General features: G+C 45.2%; 1 protein-coding gene across 3 annotated transcripts; it reads left to right on the top strand.

Moving 5' to 3' along the window:
- Window positions 1–27,942, top strand: LOC147202126 (protein FAM163A-like). Of its 3 annotated transcripts, none has more exons than XM_086115774.1 (5): window positions 1–258; window positions 23,879–23,985; window positions 24,068–24,092; window positions 25,583–25,697; window positions 26,265–27,942. In XM_086115774.1, the coding sequence occupies exons 4-5, from the start codon at window positions 25,605–25,607 to the stop codon at window positions 26,661–26,663; spliced, it is 492 nt and encodes a 163-aa protein (XP_085971900.1). In that variant the 5' UTR covers window positions 1–258; window positions 23,879–23,985; window positions 24,068–24,092; window positions 25,583–25,604; the 3' UTR covers window positions 26,664–27,942. The 3 variants fall into 3 exon arrangements, with proteins under 3 accessions (XP_085971900.1, XP_085971901.1, XP_085971902.1); XM_086115775.1 differs by lacking the exon at window positions 1–258 and adding an exon at window positions 23,130–23,524; XM_086115776.1 differs by lacking the exons at window positions 1–258; window positions 23,879–23,985; window positions 24,068–24,092 and having other exon boundaries at window positions 24,276–25,697.
- The last annotated feature ends 28 nt before the right edge of the window (window positions 27,943–27,970 follow it).

Here is a 27,970-nt window from a genome sequence, read left to right on the forward strand (position 1 = left end):
CTCTCCGAGTGCTCAAGAAGTCGAATGTGATTCTCTTTTCCGCGCGCGTAAAAGCTATTCCTCGCCTTCACCGCCGTGACCATGCTCTATTGTTCCGCATCAGCTGTCCGTGTTCGCTGTGTGCAGCTTCTCTGACCTTTAGTTTGAACTCGATAGTTGGCTGCGGGTCAGTACTTGTTTGCTGAGGATGCTGCTGACTTGATCTGCCCAACCGAGACCAGCGCGAGCAGAACCGAACGCGCCATGTAACTATCTCAGGTATGTAAATGTGGTGGGGGTAAAATGTTAAAACGTCGAAGTTAATATGGTTCGGGGGTGGGTGGGTCACTGTGCCAAATGAGCAACCTGCAAGGAGTAGGAACGACCTAGACTGTAAATATGGGATAAAAAGTAAAAGAAAAAAGAGCACACCAGTGCACTATAACGTAAATGCTTAGCACATACATAGTAGACCTCGGTTTGAGTGTCTCTCAAGGTGCTCTGACTTTAATATACACTACAAAATCATGTGTGTTTGGTTTACTAATTACTAAATTGCCGATATTTGTCTAGTTAGCGCCCTGCAATTGGCTAGTGTCAGCCGAGGGCTCTTGCCAGCTCCCCATAACACGGGCCGCCCTATATCGGTACAATTTGGATGGATGGCAGCATGGTGACCTGATGACTGTCACATATGCCCTACAGTTTGTAAATCTGTGTTTGAAACTGTCTCCGGCTGCTCCAGTTTCTTCGCCAAATGGCAAACCGTGCATGGTAGGTTAATTGTAGCATTTCTATTGTTCATAGACATGAATGTGATTGGTGTAGTGTCTATTTGTGCCCTGCGATTCACTGGTGACCAATCCAGGGTGTACTCCACCACCTCTCACTCAAAGTCATCTTGAAGCATGGAATATCAGATTGTGGACATGCATGCATGTAGGAATGCGAACTTTTTTTTAAAATTATTATTTATTTTTTGCAGTGTCAAACTCAGGTCCTGGAGGGCCGCTGTCCTGCATGTTTTCCAAGTCTCCCTGCTGCAACACACCTGATTCAAATGAACAGGTTCAATGTCAGGCTTCAGCTTGCTGATAAGATAAGATAAGATAAGATATCATTTATTAGTCCCACACTGGGGAAATTTACAAATTTGATGATCTGATGATCTGATCATTTGAATCAGGTGTGTTGCAACACGGAGACTTGGAAAACATGCAGGACAGCGGCCCTCCAGGACCTGAGTTTGACACCTATGCGTTATACAACACAAACAGCAGCTCCTTGATTTGTGTCTGGCAACTGCGTCAGCCTCAGGTCATTTCTTAATTGGCTATCATTTCGTTTCATGTCACAATCACTGTGTCTGTGGATCACCCAAACTCTGCGATCGCCGTAAACATATGAAAATGTTATCATAAATATTGAATATTCTATTTGGCAAATACAACGGGTCTCCAAGCTGATTGTGGAGAAACAATCACTCTTATCACACCCCGCTTTAGGATAATCGTTTAGGCACATTCAATGACTGAACCTTTATGACTTTGATGGAAATGTGAGCAGAAGATTGCTCAAATTTGGTGTGAAAATTGCAAGTACTGTATTATCCATTTAATTGATATTGCTTTATTATTGTATATTTGCAAGATGAAGTGATATATTGAGCATTAACATGTTGCGTGCTGAGTAGTATCCTTCTGCCAATTGGAGATTCCTCTCTATAATTTTGTCTTGTCTCCTGATTGAACATGCATGTCAGCAACCTGACATTTAATGAAGTCCGTACAAAAGCAGGTGTCATGTGATCTGACCCACTTCTGACTGAGGGAGGCTGCAAGATACAGCCACGCTGAATAACTACCGAGCAGCCTCTCTCGCTCACCACAAAGCCCCCCCGCCCCCCCACACCCTACACAAAACACAACACACCACACATCTTAAATTTTCCGCTTCTGGTAGATGTGATATAACAGGAAATTGGATGATTTCCCAGAGGTGTCTGCAGTCAGGCCTATCACATGCGGCACTGCAGCCACAAAAAATATTTCGAGTAGTGAAACTTTGGAAAATACCGGTCTATATTTGTCTCTTTATCAAGCCAACCTCTTATTATATTGTAAATCCATCCATCCATCCATTTTCCACTGCTTATCCGGGGTCGGGTCGCGGGGGCAGCAGCTTTAGGAGGGAAGCCCAGACTTCCCTCTCCCCAGCCACTTCTTCGAGCTCTTTCTGGCGGATCCCGAGGCGTTCCCAGGCCAGCTGGGTGACATAGTCTCTCCAGCGTGTCCTGGGTCATCCGCGGGGTCTCCTGCCAGCGGGACATGCCCGAAACAACTCACCAGGGAGGCGTCCAGGAGGCATCCGAATCAGATGCCCGAGCCACCTCATCTGGCTCCTCTCGATGTGGAGGAGAAGCGGCTCTACTCTGAGCCCCTCCCGGATGACCGAGCTTCTCACCTTATCTCTAAGGGAGAACCCGGACACCCTGCGGAGAAAACTCATTTCGGCCGGTTGTATCTGGGATCTCGTTCTTTCGGTCACGACCCATAGCTCGTGACCATAGATGAGGGTTGGGACGTAGATCGACCGGTAAATTGAGAGCTTCGCCCTTTCGCTCAGCTCCTTCTTTACCACGACAGACCGATACAACGTCTGCATCACAGCAGATGCTGCACCGATCCGCCTGTCGATCTCTCGTTCCCTTCTGCCCTCACTCGTGAACAAGACCCCAAGATACTTAAACTCCTCCACTTGGGGCAAGATCTCCTCCCCGACCCGGAGAGGGCACTCCACCCTTTTCCGACTGAGGACCATGGTTTCAGATTTGGAGGTGCTGATCTTCATCCCAACCATTTCACACTCGGCTGCGAAACGCTCCAGTGAGAGTTGGAGAGCCCTGCTTGAAGGAGCCAACAGTACCACATCATCTGCAAAAAGCAGAGATGCAATACTGAGGCCACCAAAACGGGCCCCCTCAACGCTTCGGCTGCACCTAGAAATTCTGTCCATAAAGGTTATGAACAGAATCGGCGACAAAGGGCAGCCGTGGCGAAGTCCAACCCTCACTGGAAACGATTCCGACTTATTGCCGGCAATGTGAACCAAACTCTGACATCGGCAGTATAGGGACCGAACAACCCGTATCAAGGGGCTCGGTACACCATACTCCCGAAGCACCCCCTACAGAACTCCCCGAGGGACACGGTCAAACGCCTTCTCCAAGTCCACAAAACACATGTAGACTGGTTGAGCAAGTTCCCATGTACCCTCGAGGACCCTGCTAAGGGTGTCGAGCTGGTCCACAGTTCCACGGCCGGGACGAAAACCACACTGCTCCTCCTCAATCTGAGGCTCGACTTCGTGACGGACCCTCCTCTCCAGCACCCCCGAATAGACCTTACCAGGGAGGCTGAGGAGTGTGATCCCTCTGTAGTTGGAACACACCCTGCGGTCCCCCTTTTTAAAAAGAGGGACCACCACCCCGGTCTGCCAATCCAGAGGCACTCTCCCCGATGACCACGCGATGCTGCAGAGGCGTGTCAACCAGGACAGCCCCACAGCATCCAGAGCCTTGAGGAACTCCGGGCGGATCTCATCCACCCCTGGGGGCTTGCCACCGAGGAGCTTTTTAACCACCTCAGTGACTTTAACCACAGAGATAGGAGAGCCCACCTCAGGGTCCTCAGACTCTGCTTCCTCCGAGAAAGGCATGTTGGTGGAGTTGAGGAGGTCTTCGAAGTACTCTGCCCACCGGTTCACAACGTCCCGAGTCGAAGTCAGCAGCGCCCCATCCCCACTGCACACAGTGTTAGTGGTGCACTGCTTCCCCCTCCTGAGACGTCGGATGGTGGACCAGAATTTCCTCGAAGCCGTCCGGAAGTCCGCTTCCATGGCCTCACCGAACTCTTCCCATGCCCGAGTTTTTGCCTTGACGACCACCGAAGCTGCGTTCCGCTTAGCCAGTCGATACCTGTCAGCTGCCTCTGGGGTCCCACAGGCCATAAAGGCCCGATAGGACTCCTTCTTCAGCTTGACGGCATCCCTTACTGCTGGTGTCCACCAGCGAGTACGGGGGTTGCCACCACGACAGGCACCAACCACCTTATGGCCACAACTCAGATTGGCCGCCTCAACAATAGAGGCGCGGAACATGGTCCATTCGGACTCGATGTCCCCCGCCTCCCCCGGGACATGGGAAAAGCTCTGCCGGAGGTGGGAGTTGAAACTCTTTCTGACAGGGGATTCCGCCAGATGCTCCCAACAAACCCTCACAATACGTTTGGGTCTGCCAGGACGGACCGGCATCCTCCCCCACCATCGGAGCCTACTCAGCACCAGGTGGTGATCAGTTGACAGCTCCGCCCCTCTCTTCACCCGCGTGTCCAAAACATGCGGCCGCAAATCCGATGATACAACCACAAAGTCAATCATCGAACTGCGGCCTCGGGTGTCCTGGTGCCAAGTGCACATATGGACACCCTTATGTTTGAACAAGGTGTTCGTTATGGACAATCCGTGACGAGCACAGAAGTCCAATAACAAAACACCACTCGAGTTCTGATCGGGGGGGCCGTTCCTCCCAATCACGCCCTTCCAGGTCTCACTGTCATTGCCCACGTGAGCATTGAAGTCCCCCAGCAGAACAAGGGAGTCCCCAGCAGGAGTACTCTCCAGCACACCCTCCAAGGACTCCAAAAAGGGTGGGTATGCTGAGCTGCTGTTTGATGCATATGCACAAACAATGGTCAGGACCCGTCCCCCCACCCGAAGGCGGAGGGAGGCAACCCTCTCGTCTACCGGTGTGTTCACATATATTACATATATTTACATTTACATATATTGTAAATGTACACATATAATTCAGTCAATATTAACATCAGTAAAGTCCTTTATTTTGAGACATAATGTACAACTGTACATTGTTGTAAACTAGAGTCCTTACCCTGATCAATAAAAGATGCATAAACGTTTCAAGCCTAATCATTTCATGGCCACGGGATATTTAGTGTTGCGATAGTTCAAACCTCTGGTGTACTTAGGGTTGGGCATCGAGTGTTGAATGAATAGGAATGGGGACCAACATTCCGATTCTCCCGGAATCGTTTGCCTTTTAAAATTTTGGTTTCCCGTTTCGGTGCCTTGGTCCGCTGACCTGAATGAAAAAATAATAAGGAAGAACCACACACGTGTTCCGCGTGCACACTTTCACATGGCACTGATCAAAAGTGAATCAGAATGAAAACGTATATTTATCCTTAAAGGGAAATTAATGTCACAGTAGGGGCACATAGAGGATAAGGTGCACAATGTCAAAAATAAGACAATTTCAAAACTAAAACCCTGACTCAAAAAAAAAAAAAAAGGTCAAGCCATTCCCTATTCTCGTCACGTCGAGCCCCGTCCACGTCCACAATGAGCCGAGCCACGTCCACGTGGTACTGTTATGGTTTTGTTTGGTTTCAGTTTGGTTTTATTCCCTCATGTGCCCCTTTTTGTCGCCGCATGTTCTCGTCACCCGTGCCCCTTGTGTTTAACCAATCAGCTCCTCACCCCTTTGTGTCTTGTCCAGGTGTCTCGTTACTTTGCTTGGATTTCGTTCCCTGAGCTCTGTTAGTCTTGGTTGGGTCATTGTGAGTTGTGAGTATCTGTGTGCTCCTGTCATGTTTTGTTTTCTGTCATAGTTTTATTTGTTACTTTGGTTCCTTGTGATTACCAGGACTTTGTTTGAGTACTTTGAGTTAATGTTTTTCCAGTGTACTCCTGTTTGCATTTTTTTGTTAAATACTACTTGGTCAGTCCACCCTGCCTCCCTGCTTTTTGGGGTTCTCCAACTTCCACCACGCAAAACATGACATAAGTCAATCCAAGTGCTCTTCTACCACTACAACTGTGCAGAGATCTAATTTTTGTCAAAAAAAATTCAAATAACAAAAAATGAGATCATACAGAAAAAAATTACTTAGATATTTGGATTCTGCTTTAGAAATTGCCCTGGTTACTTTGTTTGAGCAATCTTTTTATGGACTCCAGAAATCAGAGTAGTAATAGTAGTAATAGTTACTGCTGAGAAGACGAATTTCTGAGTATTTGGATGATTTTTAATCAAAAAAGGGGATCTCAACGATTCACCAATTATCAAAAATAATAATCCATGAATGTGATTGTTGACTAGTTGTCACTTAATCTATGCACCTTCAATCCCAAATTGCGGCCGCTACATTGCACGTTCGTCCACTCTTAACAGATTCCATTGGCAAAACGTATAAAAGTGTCAGAGTATTTAAAAGAATGTTTTCTGCTTGATGCGACGCTGATATGTTTCACCATGGTGAACACCACTAGCACAAAATTAGGTTTGTATTCAAGGAATAAGAAATGTTATTGGAAGACATACATATTACTGAGTTACGGAAAATAATTCTATCGTTTCCAAATTGTGGGTGAATGCAGCATAAGTCATGCTTAGCAAGAGTGGCTCTGAACTGCTCTTAGGAGAGAGTTAATATCAGGCCTAAAGTGTGTTTGTGTTGTGTAAGTACGTACCGTATTTGTTTGTACAGGGTTGTTTAGGGTTGTGGGGTAGTGCATTGGAAACAAACTAGAGAAGAGGAAAGAGTTTCAGAAATACTGTTTAAATTATTGAGAACGCTTTAAAATGGCTGAAATGGTGCTCTTTTTTTTTTTTTGGGCCATGCATATGCAATTTAACTGAAGTGGAGGGCAGGACACTGAACTCTGCCTACTTGCAACTTCAGTAAGAGACAGCCTCATCTTTGTCATTTTCAGTTTTCGTCATATCATTTATTGTTTTATGGGTTCTGTTAATAAAAAATAAAAAATGACAGTTACAGTGATCAAAATATTTAAAGTCATGAGAAGTAAATTCATAATAAGATTCAGAATGACATCCGCTACTATAATGTTTGATTAGGATTCTGGGCTGTATTTACAGTACAGGCTTCATATTAAGTACATATATAATACTGTACTACTACACATGCAATTAATGCAGAAACTAACATCTGTATGTACATTATAACTGGGAGTGTTTCACCACAGCATTTGCATGCGTTTGTGTCATGGCATCCATTTCCATTCATATTCTATACTGCTTATCCTCGTTAGGGTTGTGGCCCGCAGGTTAGCTGGAGCCTGGACCAACATTACCAAACGCAAATCATCATTCAAATTTTTGCATTTCAGCATTCACACGAAATTTCTCCAGAAATCGTACATAGTCTCGGACAGTGGTTCTTAACCTTATTAGAGGTACCGAACCCAATCAGTTCATATGCACATTCATCGAACCCTTCATTACTGAAAAATAAAAATCTGATTCAAGAAGTGTTCCTTCAGTTTTGCCGGTGCGAGACAAGAGTTACTCAACTTGGCATGACAAATCATGCAGTTAGGATGCTGAGTCCCATCACGTTAGGGGATGCATAGGAATCCATGCGGTACATATTCGTCTGACCACTTTGGGTTGTTTTTTGCTCGGCATAGAATGTATTAAAACATTCTAAAAAATCACACGACGTACTGTTATGACAGTTGACATAGTAGTCAACGTGTGTTGACTACTGAGCGAACTAAATTTCCCGCAGCACTGATTGGACAAGTAATGTAATGTGATCATCTGCATCAGTGATGGCCAAGCGGGCGTGTCATAACAAATTGACATGTTGAATCGGGTGTGTCTTAACCTCCACGGCAGAGGCTCCGTTGACCCCCTGAGGCCGATTCACTGAACCCCTGGAGTTCGATCGAACCCAGGTTAAGAACCACTGGTCTAGGACAATCAACTATTTATTAACAGTGCCTCTGTCTTGAGTAGCCCTCATACTCAAATTCTGGTAGATTTCACTGTTGCTTTGAAGCAAAGTGAGGCCGTGAGTAGTTCAAGGCCCGTTGTTCAAGGTCGTTGGGGCGCCAACAGCATCATCTGCAAGTATAAAGTACCTCTGGATGACTCCTACACACACATTAAAGACCTGTTGGCATTATATAACCTCTTTTATTTAAACACTTGCACTTCCTGTTAAGATGTAATGCAAATAAAGAATTCACTTAATTGAATTGCAGTCCTGCATTATCATAGATAAAACCAATGCATCAAATATTTATTTGTTGCCGTTGGGTACAATGCGTTTCCTCTGGATCCCCAGTCACGAAATCCACTTACTCTTAACTCAGCCACATGAGAATAGAAAGGAAAACAACTTGATACTTGCAGATGGAATTGAATCCCCCCTCCCCCCCAGAGAACCACTCAAGTTGGTAGATAGAAACTCTTTTAACTTTATTTGACTTCATCAGCACAGATCTTGCAATAGCTGTCTTATGCAAGCTTTGTTTGAAGCTTAAACAAGAGAGCCCTTTTTTTCTGATACTAATTACCAAAGTGAGTCTGATCAGCAACATGCTATGCAACTTATCACACATGGGAAGAAGTCACCGGGTTATGAAACATAGAGTCCAAAGGAATTCAACAAGAAGGAAATTATTGTTGCAATAAGATCAAAACTAGGGTTGATCGAATTTTTCAAACACTAATCCCAATTCTTCCCATCAATGTCGGCATTGCGATTTAATATGCAATTGTTCTTTTCAAATTCATCTGTATTACAAAAACCATTATCAGATTTATTATACAAAAATATTTGGGATTTATAACTAAGGTTTATGCTAAAATAAAGGCAAATGACCCATACAATCAAATGAAATTGTCCCCCCCCCACCTGTTCATAAATCAGATTACAACAGGAATACAGATTTGTTTAATTTAATAAATAAATACAATATACTGTAAATATTAAAAAAATAAAGCATACCGACTCACCAAATGAAAAGGGTTTTTTTTTCTTTTTAAAATTGCAGCCTTTCCGATTTGAAAATTGCATTCAACAACATTGCAGTGGTAATTGGAGTTTGACTCGGGTCACAATGACGACACAACCATGAAGCACAGCCAAATTTACAAAATCTGTTTTAAGATCATTAACCTAGCTAAGACAACTTCTTTAGGTCATTTGTCGCCTTTTATAATAATTCTATTGCATAACATGGAAATTCTGAACCCTCGAAAATGAACACGTGTGCTTTCAGCCAATTGTCCTGCACAATGACTATTTGCCACCTTACTGTAAGACACTGGGAAATATCAAGAGTATTACTTATGTCATTGTATTCCGTGCATGGAAAGGGTGAGGTTGCAGAGAACGTCTCTGCAATGTGCCACCCACAAGGTTTGATGAATACCAGAGCGGCTGTTAGGGAGAGCTCCGCATTCAGGAATAGCCTTTGATGCTATCTGCAGAAACATTTTTATCTGATCTCATCTGTTCTGGTGAATTTCTAATACAACCTGTCATACTGGATATCAACTTAACAGATACGTAGGCTTCATTTTATTTTTATGCTGAGGGCAAAGTATTGCATCACCGGGCCTTTCTTCATTTGCTCTGTCTTTAATCATTTTATTATCAGTGTGGTGATAGTAGGGGTCGCTCGTACGAGTGTCGGCAATGAATAGCGACCGCTACTGCGTTCCTCCTGCTCGCCTCTAGAATATAGAATTAATTTCTTTGCTGCCTTCCTTCCTTCACTGCCATCTAATCACCGTCACACACAAACGTCCGCGGAAATATCCGCTAATGAAATCACAGTAGTGGTACATTACTCCTCAAGGATAGACGCTGGACCATTTCATTTGCTTTTATGTGGCAATGGTGCTGACCAGCAGATAGGGGGAACAATAATTCCGTTGCTTCCCTGCTGCCAGCGTCACAGTTCTGGGTGTGCGTAAAGTGATGCACCACTGCTGCTAAGTGTTGAAGAGTCTCTGGTGAAACATCTGCAACCCTCATAAAGACGAGTGATGCACTGCTGTCCGCAGAATATCACTTCCTTCCTCTGCTTATTACACTATAATGCCAAAAATAGTCACCCACCTGCATTGATTCATATACGGATTGAAGAAACATCGCATTTGTAATCCATAGGGTTGGAAATGACTTCGGTCCACATTTATCAGCCATGACAGCTTCAGCTCTTTTGTGAGGGTTGCCCACAAGGTTTATGAGTGTGTTCATGAGAAGTTTTGACTATTCAAAGTTTGGAGCATGGAATTGTCCAAAAACTCTTGATATGTTGAATAATTCAGCATATAACGTATTTTCCGGACTATAAGTCACAGTTTTTTTCATAGTTTGGCCGGGGGTGCGACTTATACTCTGGAGCGACTTATGTGTGAAATTATTAACACATGATTATGTCATTTCACATGTTAATTTAACATTAAACCACAAGAGGGCGCTCTCAGCCCGTGTTGATAAATCAACGATGAGTCTGACGTAAGCGATGTAGAAGAGGAAGTGGCGCCTCGGCTACCTCCCGAGTTGGGGAGTTGTTTAAAAGTGACAGCAAGGATGAAGATTTCATTGGATTTAGTGATTTGCAGTGAAACTGATAGTTTGGTAAACTTGTTAGCATGTTCTTTATGCTAGAGTTATCTGAATAACTCTTAATATGTTATGTCGTTACTGATATTACCAGGCATGTCAGTCATATAACGTTAGTATACCGTACACTTATTCAGCCTGTTGTTCTCGATTTTATTTTTATTTTAAATTGCCTTTCAAGATGACATGTATGTTTTTGATGTTGGATTTTATCAAAAAAAAATCCCCAAAAAATGCGACTAATACTCCAGTGCGACTTATATATGTTTTTTCCTTCTTAATTATGCATTTTTTGGCTGGTGCGATTTATAATCCGGAGCGACGTATAATCCGAAAAATACGGACCAAGTATGTATGCTGTAAGTGATTTTGGAAATTCCCATACTCCCAATTTTGTGGGAACAGGGGAGCTGGCCCCTTCCTTTCCCGACATCGCTGTGCCCCGTTGTATAAAACAAGGTACAGAAGGACATTGATGACAGAGTATCACGTGGATGAACATGACTGGCCTGCGCAGAGTCCTGACCTCAACCCGAGAGAAAACACTTTTTGGGTGAATTAGAGCGCACACTGAGAGCCAGGCCTTCTTGCCCAACATCTGTTTTGGCTGCAAAGGGAAAAATGTCACATTGAACACTCCGGAATAGTCAAGGCGGTTGAGTGAATACCTCAGGCAATATAATAAAGGCCTATTGGAATATGCCAAATGGCCACGTTTCAATGAGGCACACAGTAGCTAATGGTGACTAATATTTTTGTTTTTAGTTGTTTTTATGTCGGTCCTTGAAAATATGTCTACACACGCAAAAGGCCAGTGTCACTGAAAAGTTTGACGGCTATCTGTGCATGTGCTCATTGTGAATTGTTGCAATGTCAGTGTTAAGTAAATCTTATTATCGATTTATTCTTTGAAGGAGTTTGAGATATGAGCAAGATGATTTTGATGATTTGATCTGAAAAGCTTAACTAGCTCCGCGCTGATTTGAGATAATTGTATTCATGCCAGTGTGCAATAAGCCTGCCAACTGCTTGAGGTGCTCTTCTCATATGCATATACCTAACAGCGCACATGTTTTTTTCATGTGACATTTATAATACTTTTTCCCACTTTTTCTTTCTTTTTTCCCCAACTTTAGTTAGTTCTACTTTGCTATTCTAGTTCTTCTAGTTCATGCCAATACATTAATGATGAAGTAAACCCCATGTTCATCATTGCAGTTATGGTGTGCAACAACAACCAAAAAACATAGCAGATGGTATATTGAATTTCCTTTACGAGAATAAAATTCAAATAAATAAAATAATAATCATCAGCAGCAAGGTGCCCTTGTGGTGAGCAGGGCGTGCTAGTTTGTTTGCGCATTCGCCTGACAGTTCTGAAGTTCAGGGTTCAATTCTTAATTCTGGCCTTGCCATAAAGGAAATTAAACTCATTGACTGAGGAGACGGGGTTGGAAATGAAAACGTAATTGGATTAGGACTCTTGAGTATTATACTCCACCGTATCTACTTTCCTGCAGTTTCTCTCCTCGCCATAGACAAGAGCCACGTGAGGTAAATATAAATATAGGAGACCCTCTTTGCGTGCGTACGTGTGTGTCAGTGTGTTTACATGTGTTTGGTTGGGCTGGTTGTGTGGGGTGAATTTCCTGAGTGCTTTTATTCATATAATACATATATACATTTATTTGTTTTATGTTGAGAGGGAAGAAATTTCATCTGTGCTGAATGTTACACATACAGTACATTTGACAATAAAGTTAACCAATCCAATTCATCAATCAAGCTGCTCTTTTTGTTTGCCCTGTTTGTTGAACATGCTATGGCAGGATTCACTGTTGTGTTTGTGTTCAACTAGCCCTAAATACAAATTTCCGGAATAACAACAACTTTCTAGAAGAGCTGAATCAGAAGCTGGCAGGCTTGGCGGTGGGAGCCTGAATAGCTGCATCATATAATCCACTCCAATTAGAAATTTGAAGTTTATGGCATGAAGAGCGGGCATTAGCCTGGAAAAGCCTTTTTCTTTCGCTTCGCAAGGCAGAGTCGCTCGATCATGTGCTTTTTTTTTTGTGTGTCCTGGTCGAAGTGGATGATTCTGGGGAGTGGTTCTTTGCATTCACTGCATTTGTTGCCACCAGCAGAAGAATCAGGAATTGAACTTGATTGCTCTTTAGTCTTGTCAGCCCCTTCCCACTCAACTTTATTTGATTGATCAGCAAGAGCGAAGCTTGAGCAATATTTTGTTGGGAGTTTGCTTTCAAGGTTTTACATGTTGTTGGCAATTGTTCCAGATCTAAAAATCTTATCTCATTTGTGGAGCTCATGCAGCAAATATTGATTTTGAAGCTCCATGACATGAAAAGAATTATGTAAGTCCAGGGCATGGATGTGGAGATCACAGTACATTGCTCCAACCATTTTCTGTACCACTTTGTTGAGTGAGCTCTGTCAGCTATACCCTATCCGAGCTGACTTAACGCGTGAGGTGGGCTACTATCATGTCTGTCTGTTTTTGTTTTCAGCCCCAGTTGGATTGAAGGGCTTTTCCCTTCAATTGGTGCAGCTGTTCCCTGTCACTAGCCCTGTATTTAAGGACTCTGGCTTCTGCTACTCTCTGTCAGATTATTGACCTTGCTTGCTGTTGGGTTCCAATTTGTTTTTCTGGAGGGGTGGGGGGCTCTTGATACTTTTCACAGTCACTCTTGTTATTCCTAGACTCTAGTTTGTACGTATTATAATTTGTTCTTATTGCTCTTGCTCTTTGGCTTCGCGTTACAGTATTGGCTTCTTGACATTTTGTTTGTTTATTCTCGGTGGTCCCAAGTATCTTGCCTTTTGCAAGTGCTTTTCTTTATGCATTGTTTTTCCCGGCTCCTTGTGAGCAGTGATTTCTCTTTGTACTTTGTCAGTGTGCTTTTCTGTCAAGAAATATTTTTGTCATCGCACTTTGAGCCTGCATTTCCGGAATCCAAAAACATTATCCTGACAGGTACACTCTGAATGGGTTGTTAGCCAGGCGCAGCAATGTATTGTTCATCTTATTTATTTGCTTTCTTCTCTGAATATTTCCAATAGGATTGTCAGTAACTTTGCAACTGAATTGGCATTACAGTAGTTTGCTTGGGCAAAATTTCAACAAATGTCCAGAGCTGTACTGTACAGACGCTCCCCAGCTTACGAACGAGATACGTTCCGAACGATCGTTCGTAAGTTGCTTCAGTGCTATATTTTGTATGGAATGTATGTTCAAGGCTTATATAAGTATTGTAATGCCCTTCAGTAGCGGAGAGAAGGATGCTCGCAGTCGCTGATACTATTAATCATTTTTTAATAACAAAATAAGTAGTAAACACACGCATTCAAAGGAGTTGCTGTTAGCCACAACTCACGCCCATGCGCTCCCCACTCAGACTAACTCCCGGAGCCAATATTCCCCCCAACCTGGCTCCTCCCCTCCCTATGACATCACACAAATACAAGAAACAGATATTACACTGCCCTCCCCTTTATGAAACCCTCGCCCCGAGGGTTCAACAAAAAAAGTCCTCCAGCCGTCGTGGTCGTCGCCTCAGCCTCTGTGGTCGGCCTGGCTCTGAGTCGATACCACCTTCAGCTGGCTGGCTTGGGACAACATTGGTGGGATCCGGGGAACATGGATCCACCACATGTTCTGAACTGGTGGATGAAGCGGACCCCACCTCAAATACAGGAACACCGCTGCCCCGGTAGGGGGCCAACCTGTCCCGATGTAGGGCAACCTTTCTGCCCCTGGGGGGGACTGCCACCCGATAAACTACCTCTCCCACCCGCTCAAGTACCCTACATGGACCGTCCCAATGGCTGTCTAGCTTGGGGCAGCGCCCTTTTTTTCTTTTAGGTGTATACACCCAAACCAGTTCCCCAATCTGGAAGTTCCGCCCCTTGCTGCGCACGTCATAGTTCCGCTTTTGACGTGCACCGGCTTTCTCCAGCTCGTCCCGTGCGAACGCGTGCGCTGCCTCCAGCCGATCCTGCAGTTTGCGGGCATACTCCAGTCCCGGCTGGTCCTCTGAGCTGCCGGGAGGTCTTCCAAACGCCATCTCTGTCGGTGTCCGAATTTCCCGGCCCAGCATCAGCAGAGCAGGAGTACAGCTCGTGGAACTTTGGACCGCCGAACGATAAGCCATCAGTACCAGCGGAATGTGCTGGTCCCAATCACGTTGGTGTTTGGAGGTGAGGATGGCGAGCTGCTGCTGCATGGTGCGGTTAAATCGTTCCACAAGACCATCGCTCTGCGGATGCAAAGGTGTGGTGCGTGTTTTCTGCATGTCCAGGCGTTTACAAAGAGCAGCAAAAACTTTGGACTCAAAATTTCTACCTTGGTCACTGTGGAGGATATCTGCAGTCCCAAACCGACAGAACATGCCCTCCAGTAGCGCATCCGCCACTGTCTCTGCCTCTTGGTCTGGCAGTGCGTATGCCTCAGGCCACTTAGTAAAATAGTCCATCGCACATAGCACGTAACGGTTCCCTCTGTCCGTCACGGGGAAAGGGCCCATAATGTCCACAGCAACCCTCTCCATGGGCGCCCCAACCCTCTGTTGCTGAAGCGGTGCGTGCGATTGGTCTTGAGGTCCCTTGTAGGCCGCACACTCATCACAGCGCCGGCAGAAGTCCTCTACGTCCCGTCGATGCTGACCCCAATAGAACCCCTGGCGCAGCCGTCGGAGGGTCTTGGTGCTGCCAAAGTGTCCCGAGCCGGTGCTCCCATGGCATGCTCTCAGCACCACCTCTTTAAGAGCTCCGGGCACTACCACCTGCCATCTCTCCTCCCCGGTGGCTGGTTCCTTCCAGGCACGCTGCAACACGCCGTCCTTCATGCGTAACACAGCAAACTTGCTCCAAAAGCCTTTGGTGGCAGCGGAGAGTCCCATCACTCCTTCCCAGGGTGGCCTCCTGCCACTCTGGACCCACTGTCGCACAGGGTTGAGATCACGGTCCTCTTCCTGCTTGGCAGCCCACTCTGTAGTGTCCACAGCCTCCAAAGTGCAGCATGACGGTCCAGCAGCAGTCGCTTCCCCACGCAGCTCCAACTCCCTGGCATCCCGCCGGTCGCAGTAGCTGCAGCCACTAACAGAACATGGCCGCCGGGAAAGGGCGTCCGCATTGGCATGTTGAGCCCCAGCCCGATGTACCACTGTGAAGTGGAACGCCTGCAGCTCCTCCAGCCACCGTGCTACTTGGCCCTCTGGTTCCTTGAATGACATCAGCCACTGTAGTGCGGCGTGATCTGTCCTGATGGTGAAAGGCACGCCACACAGGTAATACTTGAAATGGCGTGTAGCCAAAACAACTGCTAACAGTTCACGTCTGGTAACACAGTAGCGTCGTTCACTCTTGTTGAAAGTGCGGCTGAAATAGGCCACCACTCGCTCACCTTCCGGCCCCACCTGTGACAACACCGCCCCCATGCCGACATTACTTGCGTCCGTGTCCAGCACAAAAGGTAAGGCTGGATCTGGCGGGGTGAGAACAGGAGCATTCATGAGGGCTTTTTTTAGGCTGCAGAACGCCTCCTGACAATCCGGCATCCAGAGGAAGGGTTGGTTGTCTTTAAGGAGGTGGAACAAGGGCGCCCCGATGCAAGAGAATCCCTTCACGAACCGTCTGTAGTACGAGGCCAGCCCCAAGAAGCTTTTCAACTGCTTCTGGTCCCTTGGTACTGGCCAATCTTTAATGGTGCGGACCTTCTCCTCCAGCGTGCTGATGCCCTCACCGTTCACTCGGTGGCCCAGGAACTCCACCTCCCGCTGCATAAAGTGGCACTTTTCTGGGTGCAGTTTCAGCCCAGCCGCTGCAATTCTTCCCAGCACCAGTCTCAGAGACTCCATTGCAGCCTGAAAAGACCCACCATGGACGAGGACATCATCCAAATACACCAGGCACCTTTGCCTCGGAATGTTCGAGAGCACTGTGTCCATCAAACGCTCAAATGTTCCTGGTGCATTGCATAGTCCGAAACTCATGACCTTAAACTGCCAGTGTCCTCGGGTGGTGCAGAATGCCGTCTTGGGTCTGGACTCCGTGGTGATGGGGACTTGCCAGTAGCCACTGCGCAGGTCGAGTGATGAGAACCACGCGGAGCCTGAGACCAAATCCAATGTCTCGTCTATCCGTGGGAGCGGGTAGCAGTCCTTCTTTGTCACCTTATTGAGCGGCCTGTAGTCCACACAGAACCGTGGTCTGGTGCTCTTTTTCCGGGGGACCATGACCACGCCAGACGCCCACGGACTATCAGAAGGCTCTATGATCCCTGCCTCGAGCATGGCACGGATCTCCTGATCCGCGGCCTCCTGCTGGGCCAGAGGCAGGCGTCGGGGCCGAACCTTTACTGGTCGCGCGTCACCGGTGTCGATGTGGTGCTCAACCAAGTGAGTGAGGCCCACCTCATTCTCACTGAGGGCAAAGATGTTCTCAAAGTCCCACAGTACCTGCCACAGCTGCTCACGCTGCTCGACATCCAAGCCGTCACAGTTCTTTTCCCAAATGGACCGGATAGCCCCAGTCCGGTTCTCTGTTGGCCGACCCGGGGTTAACTCCACTGACGTAGCTGGGCTGGATGTCATTGGCCCCGCCAGTGAGAAGTCCATCACGGGGCGAGCGGACTCTACCCGATCTACCGTCGACTGTCGAGGAGTCAGCGCTGCTGCTGCATTGGACAGGCTGGGTCCGGTCATCCGCACATCTGTGTTCTCCGCTGCAGGGTCTGCATTGTTGACGGCCACCCCCGGAGTACCCTGCCTAGACGCCAGGATCAGCCCTACATGCTGACCACTCGGCAGGGTGAGCACCCCAGCTCCCAAGTCCACCACACATTTCGCAGCTTTTAAAAAGTCCCGTCCAAGAATACAGGGATCACTCACGTCAGCTACCCAAGCTGAGTGGGTTGTCGAAAGACCCCCCAGGACGAACAAAAATGTCCCTTTGCCTCTCATCTCGGCTGTTTCACCGGTCACGGTCCTCAGTTTTGTAAAGGTCGATGTTAAGACGGTCCCTACTGGAACAACGTCAGGCCTCACAATTGTGGCTGAAGACCCAGTGTCCACCAGGGCTGTACAGGAAACGTCCCCAATCTGCACACGAACATGACTGGGGTCCCCCACGTCCGTCCAGCCCACCGTTATAGCTTTCTCTCCGAATGCGGGTTGCAGTTCCCGGTTAACAACTGTAGGGGTCCGCGTTGTCGGGGCTACACGGACCCTTTTCCGTTTCCCTGCTGGTTCAACAATTTTGGGCAGCGCCGCAGCAGGTGACCTGGCTGTCCACAACCCCAGCAGACAGCCGGGCGTGCACGATGTCCGCTTCTTTCCTCCTGCTGTGCTGGGCGGGTCTTTATTGCGCACACCAGCTCCTCCAACCACGCTGGCCTGGGCTCCTCCCCTTCCGACAACGAGGTGGCCAAAACGGGGCAGGCGGATGTCTGTAGCGCCCCCTTGGTTGCAATCTCCCACTCTGTAGCGAGAGAGAGTGCCTCTCCCAGGGCTGCCGGGTGGGCAAGCTGGACGTGCAGGCGCAGCTCATCCGGTCTGAGAGCTTGGATGAACTGATCGCGTATCAGTTCATTTTGGATCTCATTCGGCATTCCAGCATATGCGCGCCGACCCAGGCTCTCGATCTCATGAGCAAGACAACGGAGTGGCTCACCGGGATGTCGATCCCGCTGCTTGAACTCACAGCGCAAAGAGTCTCTCAAATTAAACTCCCCAAAGCGCCTCTGCAAAGCACCCACCAGGGCGCTGTAATCGAGTCTCTCTCCGGGGCTCAGCAGCAGCAGACAGGATGTAGCCTCCTCCGTCAGCGAAAGCGCTAACTGCACTGCTTTCACCTTGTCCGACCAATCCGCTGCGTTGGCCACCAACTCGAACTGTGCTCTATAAGCCTCCCAACTCCCTTTTCCGGAGAATTTAAGAGCTTTCATGGAGGGCCACGCGAGCCCAAGGGCGCCGCCATGCATGTTTACGTCCGTTGCGATGGCGGCGGCACCTGCCGCTACGTCATGGCGTAACTCAGTTTTGGCGGGCCCGCGCTCATTTTGGCGCGAATCAACAGCTTCATGGCGACCGCGCCCGTTGCAACTCGACTCAGGCATATCAATCACGCACGGTACGGCTTCATCCTTTACCGTCCGCCGGGTAACGGGATCGCCGCACGGAACGGCCTCTTCCTTCACCTTCCGCCGAGTACCGGAGTCGCCGAACATCCTTACGCAAAAACGGGAGTGCGACGGGTGAATCCAAAACTTCTGACACCAATGTAATGCCCTTCAGTAGCGGAGAGAAGGATGCTCGCAGTCGCTGATACTATTAATCATTTTTTAATAACAAAATAAGTAGTAAACACACGCATTCAAAGGAGTTGCTGTTAGCCACAACTCACGCCCATGCGCTCCCCACTCAGACTAACTCCCGGAGCCAATATTCCCCCCAACCTGGCTCCTCCCCTCCCTATGACATCACACAAATACAAGAAACAGATATTACACTATGTTTAAGGCTTGTATGAGTAACCTGTATTGGTTTGTACTGAAAAATAAACATTTAATAAAATAATATGCTCTATAAAGATATGTACATGTACAGTACAATTGGAGAGAATACAGTACTACATATGTTAGAGAGTGAGAGACACACACACAGTATGTACATGTTTATAAATGGTACCGATGGTCGAACGATTCATGTTGTATGCACGTACAACGCTCACCGTTTTCTCACCCGCATCAAGCTTCTTTATTATTGCCACTTTCATTTGAAATGAAATGGCTTGCCTCTTCTTTACACTTCCACTCTCACGAAAAGCCTTTCGCTTTTCACCAACCATATTGAATAATGGATGTACGAGACATTTAACAACTGGGCAGAGGAAACCGGATTCCGGGTGGATGCTGGGCGAGCTCTCGCAGCGCCTCACGTCGGTATTAGCGGCGGAAAGAAGCACTACAGTACCTGAACTCGGAAAAAGGCGCGCAATACAAAAATCTAACTTTTTCTTTTCTTTTTCGACATACCCATCAAAATGTTCGTATGTACCGTTGTTTGTAACTCGGATGTTCGTAAGTCGGGGGAGCGTCTGTACTGGGGTTTTTTCCCCCCTCGCAGATTTCTAGCCATGACATTTATTATCACAAGTTACAACATGTCGTATTTGTTTGTCCATATATGCGTCTGTTCTGTCCGTCTTTTGCTAACCATGTAATGTACATATTTGTGGGGCTTCACTTTTAGCAGTAAAACTATACATACAAACTAATGTATCGATGTCATCAGAAAATATTTTCAACCCCCCCCCCCACACACACACACCCTAATCAGCGCCCCCTATCGACTGTACATGAAAGTGAGAAATTATAACGAGCTGTTCTCTGACTGTCAATAAAAACTCAACAATATCATGTAAATAAAACTGCACCTGCAGTGGTTCTCATTATCGTGCACGTGCTTAAAATGGAGCCACTACCAAGATAACAGTCAAATTATTGTCAGCTCACATTACCTAAAATCCAATTTCGTCCACCATTTATCCCATTATTTAATTTGTGTCTGCTGCTGTATTGAGTTTCCTACCACAGCGTCAACTCATTATGTTCATCTGAATGGTGCATGCGAGATTAGATCTTTGGTTTAGCTGCTGCAAACTGTAGATAAAATTCCCACAAAATACCCATACTGCGGGAAGACATTTCTGCATGCTTTGTAAAAATGTATTTGTCAGGACTTTCATTCACCATTAACACTGAAATGCCAGTTTATAAAATGACCATATCATTTGCAATATATATGTGTGTCTGTATTGTGTGTTGTTACTGTTCAGAGCTGTTTTCAGTGCTCGAAAGCCATAGCTGCAAACCAGCAAGGTCAGACATTACTTATTTCAAGACTCAATTTCATAATACTGAAGCAATTTTGAATTAACTAATATGCTTGTTGCACCAGTCCAGGATGTAAGCCAACTCTTGCCCAAGGTCTACTGAGATAGGCTCCAGCTCAACCCTAATTAGAACAACAGATGCTGCTGAATGGCTTGACTGCTTATGCTTCTGACGATGTCTTTGCTTGAAAACAAATTTCAACACCGTGGCTTAAAAACGTAGTACACTTTTGCAATTGTAGGTGTGGAACTGGAGGAAGGTTACCTACATTTCTTGATTACCGATAGTGAGCTAACTGATCAATTTAAGAATTACTTTGTGTATTTCTATCAGCCATCCAGCATAAAAGAAGCTTATCTGAGAGACTGCCATGCAAGATGAATGCTGGCATGAGTTAAAAAAAATCAATCTTGTAAAAACCATTGGACAAGTCAAGGCCTTTCTGATACAGTACTCCTGAAGACTGATGGGCATAACTCCATTGGGAACATTCCATCAGAACGAGAAACAGCTAAGGGAGGGCCTTTGGGGTGTTTGGGGCAGGGAGGGCATATGTCAGGTTGGTGTTCATTACTCTGATTGTCCCCAAAACAGCAAGATCCAGGTACATAACATGAAGTCAGACAATGGTTCAGGACAACAGAAAATAATCGGAGTGGGTACATTTACAATGACAACAAGTGGATACGATTGGCAAATTATTTACTCGGTCACCATCCAGCCGGACATGTAACCTCCATCCTAGTAGATGGATTACATATTACTTTTCATCTGTTTCCTATAGCACTTGTCTTTATTTGGATCGTGGGTGAGCTGGAACCTATTCCAGCTGATTTCAGGCAAGAGATTGGGTCCACCCTTGATTGGTCGCCAGTGAGTTACAAGGCGCATACTCTATAATCATTCGAAATGCTACATTCATACTTGGACAATTTAGAGTCTTCAATGGATATGCCATGCATTCCTTTTTCAAATGTGCAAGTACCTGGAGAAAATCAACAGAAGCAGATCATGTGGAGTGTAATTTGTTACTTGAGTGTTCAGTGTTTTGGTGTCCATGAAACAATCGTAACATATACCGTAACAACAGAGTAGACCATGACATTCAGCAATTTCCTGCTGAGTGAACTACATTTATTCATAGCACAGTGCAGAAGGTTGGAGCGAAATGTGCTGTCCAATTTAGGAAAAACATTGTCTCAGCAGGAAGTCAAAGGTCCCATAAAAACATCCATCCATCCATTTTCTGATCCGCTTATCCTCACGAGGATCGTGGCCATGCTGAGGCATGCTGGGGCGGGGTTCGCCCTGAACTACTTGCCAGCCAATCACAGGGCACACATTTACGAACAACCATTTGCGCTCACAATCACATCGTCCATGCATGTTTTTGGTATTATGGGGGGAAACTGGAGTACCAGGAGAAAACCCACACAGGCATGGGGAGAACATGCAAACTCCACACAGGAATCAAACCTCGGACCTCCGCCCTATAAAAATATGCACCCAAGAATGGCCAAGAACAACACTTGGACTATCTGTTATAGGCTTGTATTAGCCTATAACCTAATCAAGTGAACTTGTGCAGTTCATGGAGTGGGCAAACATAAGAAATCTCTTTCAGAGTTAGAGAAATCAATTGATCCCAATGATTGCCTGGCGGAACCCCCCCCCCCCCCCCCCCAAAATGCAAAATGCAAAAAAAAAAGTGCAACAAAATATTACATTTAGGCTAGTGTAATTTTTGTCTGGGCCAGTTTCATTAATTCATCATCATGATTTAAAATAATTGCATTGCATCTTAAAGTCAAAAGGAATGTCTGATATTTCATTTTTTTATTACTTTGGACTATTGTGGGTTTGTGTGGTCACTTAAGATATTTTTGTTTCCTTATCCCATGTATATTTCACAAAATATAGGTTAAAATTCATCCCATGTTCCATGCTATAAATCAAATATGTACTGCTTCTGCCCAAGCAACCTTCTTAAATTAATAATCAGAGGAATGGAACAGTTGAGAATGTTTAGTGTATTGCAATATTTGTTAGTGATCCTATCGAATCAAATGCAATCACAGCTTTTAAGTGTCATTTGGATCGTGTTCTCTCATCAAATGAATGTTTTGTAAGTCCCTCATTCAACATGAGTGCATATTTGTGACTACTGGGTCTTCACCATGTGCATGTGTCAAGAGTCTTATCAGCATCCAGGCAATACGTGGGATTGAGGGCCACTGTAATCTGGTCCCAGCGGTGACTGTTGCAGTTGCCTTCATGCATGTCTGTGCAAATGTGAATGCGCGTGCTGGTTCTTGCAGCACACACCCACACACTGCTCGCAAACTGATGCGAACATAAAAACAAATTTAGGCCTCCACGTAAATTATGGACCTGAACTCAATATGCATGCATTCATTCTGACAGGTTGCATAGTGCCTTGGCTCTGAGATTGCAGCCTTTGCAGAAAGTTCTGCTGGTGGATGATGTCGAGGGGAGTCTGCTATTTGTTCTCTGCGAATAATTGAAGGGAAAAGTGCCATCTGACAGAAGCATTAGCTCAGCGCCTGTGGTGTAGTGGTGCAGATCGGGGCCTGCCACGGATCCTTTTTCGCCTCAGCGGGGAATTTGAATCAGTTCCTGTTTGTGTTTGTTGAAGCTGCAAAACCACTTCGTCAGATTTCTCAAGACTTGTATTGTTCTTTGTCTTGTAGCTACAGTATCCTTTCACGAATGGAACATTGGACAACAAATCTAAAACCACAGCTCTCAAAGCTAATTAGCCACTGCTCTGAAACGGAAAAGGTTGAATAGTAAGGCAAGTAATGTTTACATTTCAGCAGATTGCATGTTACAGAATCAGAATCAATTTTCAAATGATGAAGTCTGCTTTGGATTCCTCCTGCTCGAGTATCTTTCTCTTCCCATCACTATTTTTTTGATCCAAATTCATCATTGTGTCATCTGTCCAAACTAGGTACGCTGATTTGGGATAAGGAAATTTGTTTCTGTTGTTGCCAGGTGTCAGTTGATGAACCAGCTTGTGCACAGCTTGTGTTAGAAGGGACACGAAGAGCGAGAACATTGTGTGGACAATTTTACAGTCGTCCGTGTCCCCTGAGATTGACTGGCAACCAGTTCAGGGTGTACCCCGTCTACTGCCCGAAGACAGGTGGGATAGGCCCCAGCATGCCCGTGACCTTCGCGACAATAAGCGGATCATATCATGGACGGACGGATTTATGTATATAGACTTACACAGAGAACTTTCATCTTTCTTCTTCATCTTGCATCATTATTACTTCTTCTTTTGCCTCACTCCCTGTTCTTTTGTTCCTTCGGGTGGTTTATGCTCCCCTTTCTCCCCCCTCTTCCTTTACCAGTTGGCATTATTCACACTTCTCTGGTTCTCAACGGCCAGTTTCTGTCCCTTACCGCCACCTTGTGGAGATGTACTCGTCAAAATGAGTTTCAGATGACATCAAGACAGTATAAGCAACACTGAAACATTTGATTCCTTCCGCAGAGATGAACATAAAGAATGCGCATCCAGAGGTGCGACCACAGCACTAACCTCTGAGCTGACTTCAGGTTACCGTTTACCTTCCAATTACCAAGGGACACTCTTCTGATGTAAGTGCATCTAATTTGACATTGATCTGTTGCTTTTGTCTGTCATTAAAAATAAAACCCACTTCTTTGTAATGTTTTCCAGGTGTTAAGCAGAACTTTACCTAAAAGTGAGTATACAGTAATGCCATTTAACAGCACTATAATTGTGGCTGCTTTCAATAAACGTTTTCATTGAGATGTCAAATCTAAATAAAACATGAGAATTAGTCTTTAATGGTTTTGCTGCTACTTTGTTTTTTTACTTGTGCCACTGAGGTGGTAAGGCCCAAACTGCTCCCTCACCTGAGACCCCAAAACAGCGCAGAATAATAATAATAATAATACAGAGAATAGACATACAAGTGGCACTATCCACTATCTATGAACCAACAGTCCCCTCCAAAAGACACTTGGGTTGCGGATCAAAAGATGAATATGAGACACAAGTTCTGGATTCCAGCTTTTATTACACAGTACTTACATCTTGAGGTGTTAAACAACTCAGGAAAGCATACAACTCGAGAGGAGCTTCATCATCTAACAAGCCAATGATCCAAAACACACTGCCAACACCACAAGGGGGGAAAAAGTGGAAGTGCTTAGACTGGCCAAGTGAGTCACATGCTCTTAACTAAATAGAGCCCCCTGAAGTGAAGACTGAAGGGAGAAACCCCAAGAAACAAACAAGAACTAAAAGAGACAGCAGTAAAGGCCTGGAAAGGCGTTTCAAATGTAGAATGCAACAGTCTGGTGAATTCACTGACTTACAGCTTCGATACAGTTATTGCAAGTAAGGGTTACACCACCAAATATTGAATGAATGTTATTTTTTTCTGCTAAATATTTACTTTAATTTTATTATGACCATTCCAATACTTTTGCCCACTTGAAAAGTGGGCAATTCAAACAATAGGTTCTCTGTCCTGAGTGGTTTAACACGTCTGGATGTAAATAACCGTACGAATAAAAGCTGGAAGTCTCAACTTTTGTCTCAGTCTTCTTTTGATCTGAAACCCAAATGTCTTCAGTACACAACAAAGGAATTGGCCTTGCTGTTGCAATACTGTTGGAGGGGACTGTATATCGGAGAGAATGGGAGGACCGGTGTCTGCGGCAACTCCCACTGAATAATGCATAGTATAAGTGCATTCGTGAATTGCAAACGGTACATGATTAAATAATATATACACAGGATACCGTGCTATGTATAGAATGATCCATTTTCTATATTGCTTGTCCTCACTACGGCCGCAGCGAGCTGGAGCCGATCCCGGCTGACATCGAGCCACACGCTGGACTAGTTGCCAGCCAATCACAGGGCACATATAGACAAACGGTCATTCACATTCACAGTTTGCAATTTACAGTCTTCAATGGATGCATGTTTTGTCAGTATGGGAAGAACATTTCAAATCTGCCCCTGAAGACTCAGCTGAAATTTTAACCGAGAACCTCGTAACTGTGAGGTGGATCTGCTCACCATAATTCACAGTTGGGACTGAAACAAATCATTTGAAGTACAAAAAAAAAAGTGTGTAGGCTATCGAGAGCAAGACTTTATACAAAAAGCATGTGTGATTGCACAATCTCTTGTTGTCGTCTCTTGTACCTTTGACAGAGTTTGATGGAGAGCTGGTCGGATGACAGCTGGAACTGTTGTCATAACTGGAGGAATACTGGCCACAGTGATACTTCTCTGTATCATCGCTGTGCTCTGTTACTGTAGACTCCAGGTACACCTCCTTGTTGATTGCGTGTGTTTTTGTGTGCCAGTACAACTCGCGTGACAAACCATTAGGCCCACCAACACACGGTGTAGTTACCATTCAGTAATTTCTGCAAATGTCTACCGCCCCTTTCCTGTAGTTCTACCAAGTTGAAGTTGGTCTCAGTATAATGCAGTGCAGCTCTATGCGACAAACTGCAGCCATAATTAGCATTTACGTGAAATACCTCTTTTACAGTGTCACTGAAAAGCTGCATTCAAGTCTTATGGATGTCTTGTAGTAGATCACATTGGATTTCACAATTATATCTAAAGTTGTGGTGAAACTAGTGTTAGCGTCTTGATTCACTGAAGTTGAAAAAAAATGGGCTGCAGACATGAAAACGCAAATTATTTAATGCTTCAACATCTAAATTCTTGTTAAGTTTCAGATATCACTGTATAAAACAGTTTGGGGTTTTTATCTTGAGATGGTGGTGGTTGAAATGATACAAGTATAGTTGTAAAGTTTCAGAATTGGCAAAGACTCTTAAGTTTGTGTGCTGATATGTTTTGAAATCTAATTTCTTTTCAGTACTACTGCTGTAAGAAGAATGGCTCTGATAGTAGCTCCAACTCTCTGCAACGCTTTGAACGCAACACCTGCAGCGTCTCTGGGCTGGATGGGACTTTTGGCACCCCGCTGTCACTTTCACCCCCAGAGCCACCTGCAGCGTCCAAACTCAGGAAAGCCACAGTGGGGCGTCGCCGCTACTGCCCCACCTGCTCCCCGTACGACTCACCCTTCTTCAGCCGTACCGCTGATGAGATGCGCAACGGAGGCGAGCGCATCACTTACATGCCCACGCACTACGAGAACCAGGCGCTGGCCATGCCGCTGCCCGCCATGTACGAATCCCTGCTGAGGGAAGATCCGCGGAGCAAAGCACCGGATTTCTACACAAACACTCGAGCCATCAGCACAGAAGTGTGACACTGCAGCTAGAAGCGCTGAACACAAAGCGGTTTTGGGTCCTGTCTGGATGCTTTGTTATGGTAGATTTACCGTATTGTACTGATTTAGTTGACCTTATTTATTTATTTATTTTGGTGTATGTGCAGTGTCTGTTTGTAAACTACACTGTGATTTGACTGTTAATTCAGTTTATAGACCGAGGGCTATCTGACCTAAGTTAGCGTTTACATATCTACTCAAAAACAAAAATGTCATTTTTGAGACAGTTGTGTCGTACTACCTGTAACGATCTGTATTTTCTCAGTGCATGCTCCATTTTAAAGGAGGTTCTGTCTCTATGCAAGATGTTTTAAAAATCCATTGAAGTCTCAGCTCATCAGATTTGATCTCAACATCTTATTGGCACATCATCATGAGTATGTGAGGTACAGTAATTAAGAGTGAATCACAGGTTGTTTAAAGCCCTCTGGTTTGCTTGGTCACTCACTGACCTTCAATTTTGTGCTCTTATGTGTCTATAATAAACAAGATAGAAGTATCTTTATTAGTCGTTTTTTTACTTTTTTTTTATATGACAATATAAGTGGAGGCAGCAACCATATATGAGAACTACGGCGTGCTTTTTCTGCTGGATGTTGCAGGACATAGTACTGACCCACTTGCCATTAGTCTTTACTGACTCAGATGCAAAAAGGTTTGACAACAAAGATATGACTCATCAGTTGTTTCAGATGGATGCGCTTGTTACGTACATGTGTCTTTGTGTTCTGATGCGGAGATAGTCATTCACTTTTTGCGCTTTTGCTGTTACTCTCATGTAGCATCATTAAAATGAAGACGGTGGTGGTGTTCCTCTTCACATTGTGAGAACATCCACTTTTTCGATGCCATATCTTTGTGACCAACAGTGTCGCTGTGATAGTCCTGAGTATTCAATTTTTTCTCCGAGTCTACAACCTTTTTTATTTTATTTTTTTTACCATAAAATAACACAATTGGTAATAGTTAAGTTTTGTTTACTTTGTATGAGTGAGGGCAAATAAATCTACTCGTATAACGTTACGTGACGTGCTTATAAAAGTTGATACACAACGTCAGGGCAAACTGTTTTTGTTAGAAAGAATCTATCATGATCATTTCATCACTTCTATTACCTACTAAATTATGTAGTTACTTGTTAAAACAACAAAAGCATATTTTGAACTGTTGATGGAGAAATCAACATACATATGATCATTAAAACTAGACAGTTACACATTTTGACAAATAAAGATTTGTAATTGCTTCGAATGGACGTGTGTGATTATTTTTAAACCCACATATTT

The sequence above is a fragment of the Hippocampus guttulatus genome, chromosome 7, assembly GCF_054856545.1.
Source record: "Hippocampus guttulatus isolate MCC_2025c chromosome 7, RoL_Hgut_1.0, whole genome shotgun sequence".
Taxonomy (NCBI): Eukaryota; Metazoa; Chordata; class Actinopteri; order Syngnathiformes; family Syngnathidae; genus Hippocampus; species Hippocampus guttulatus.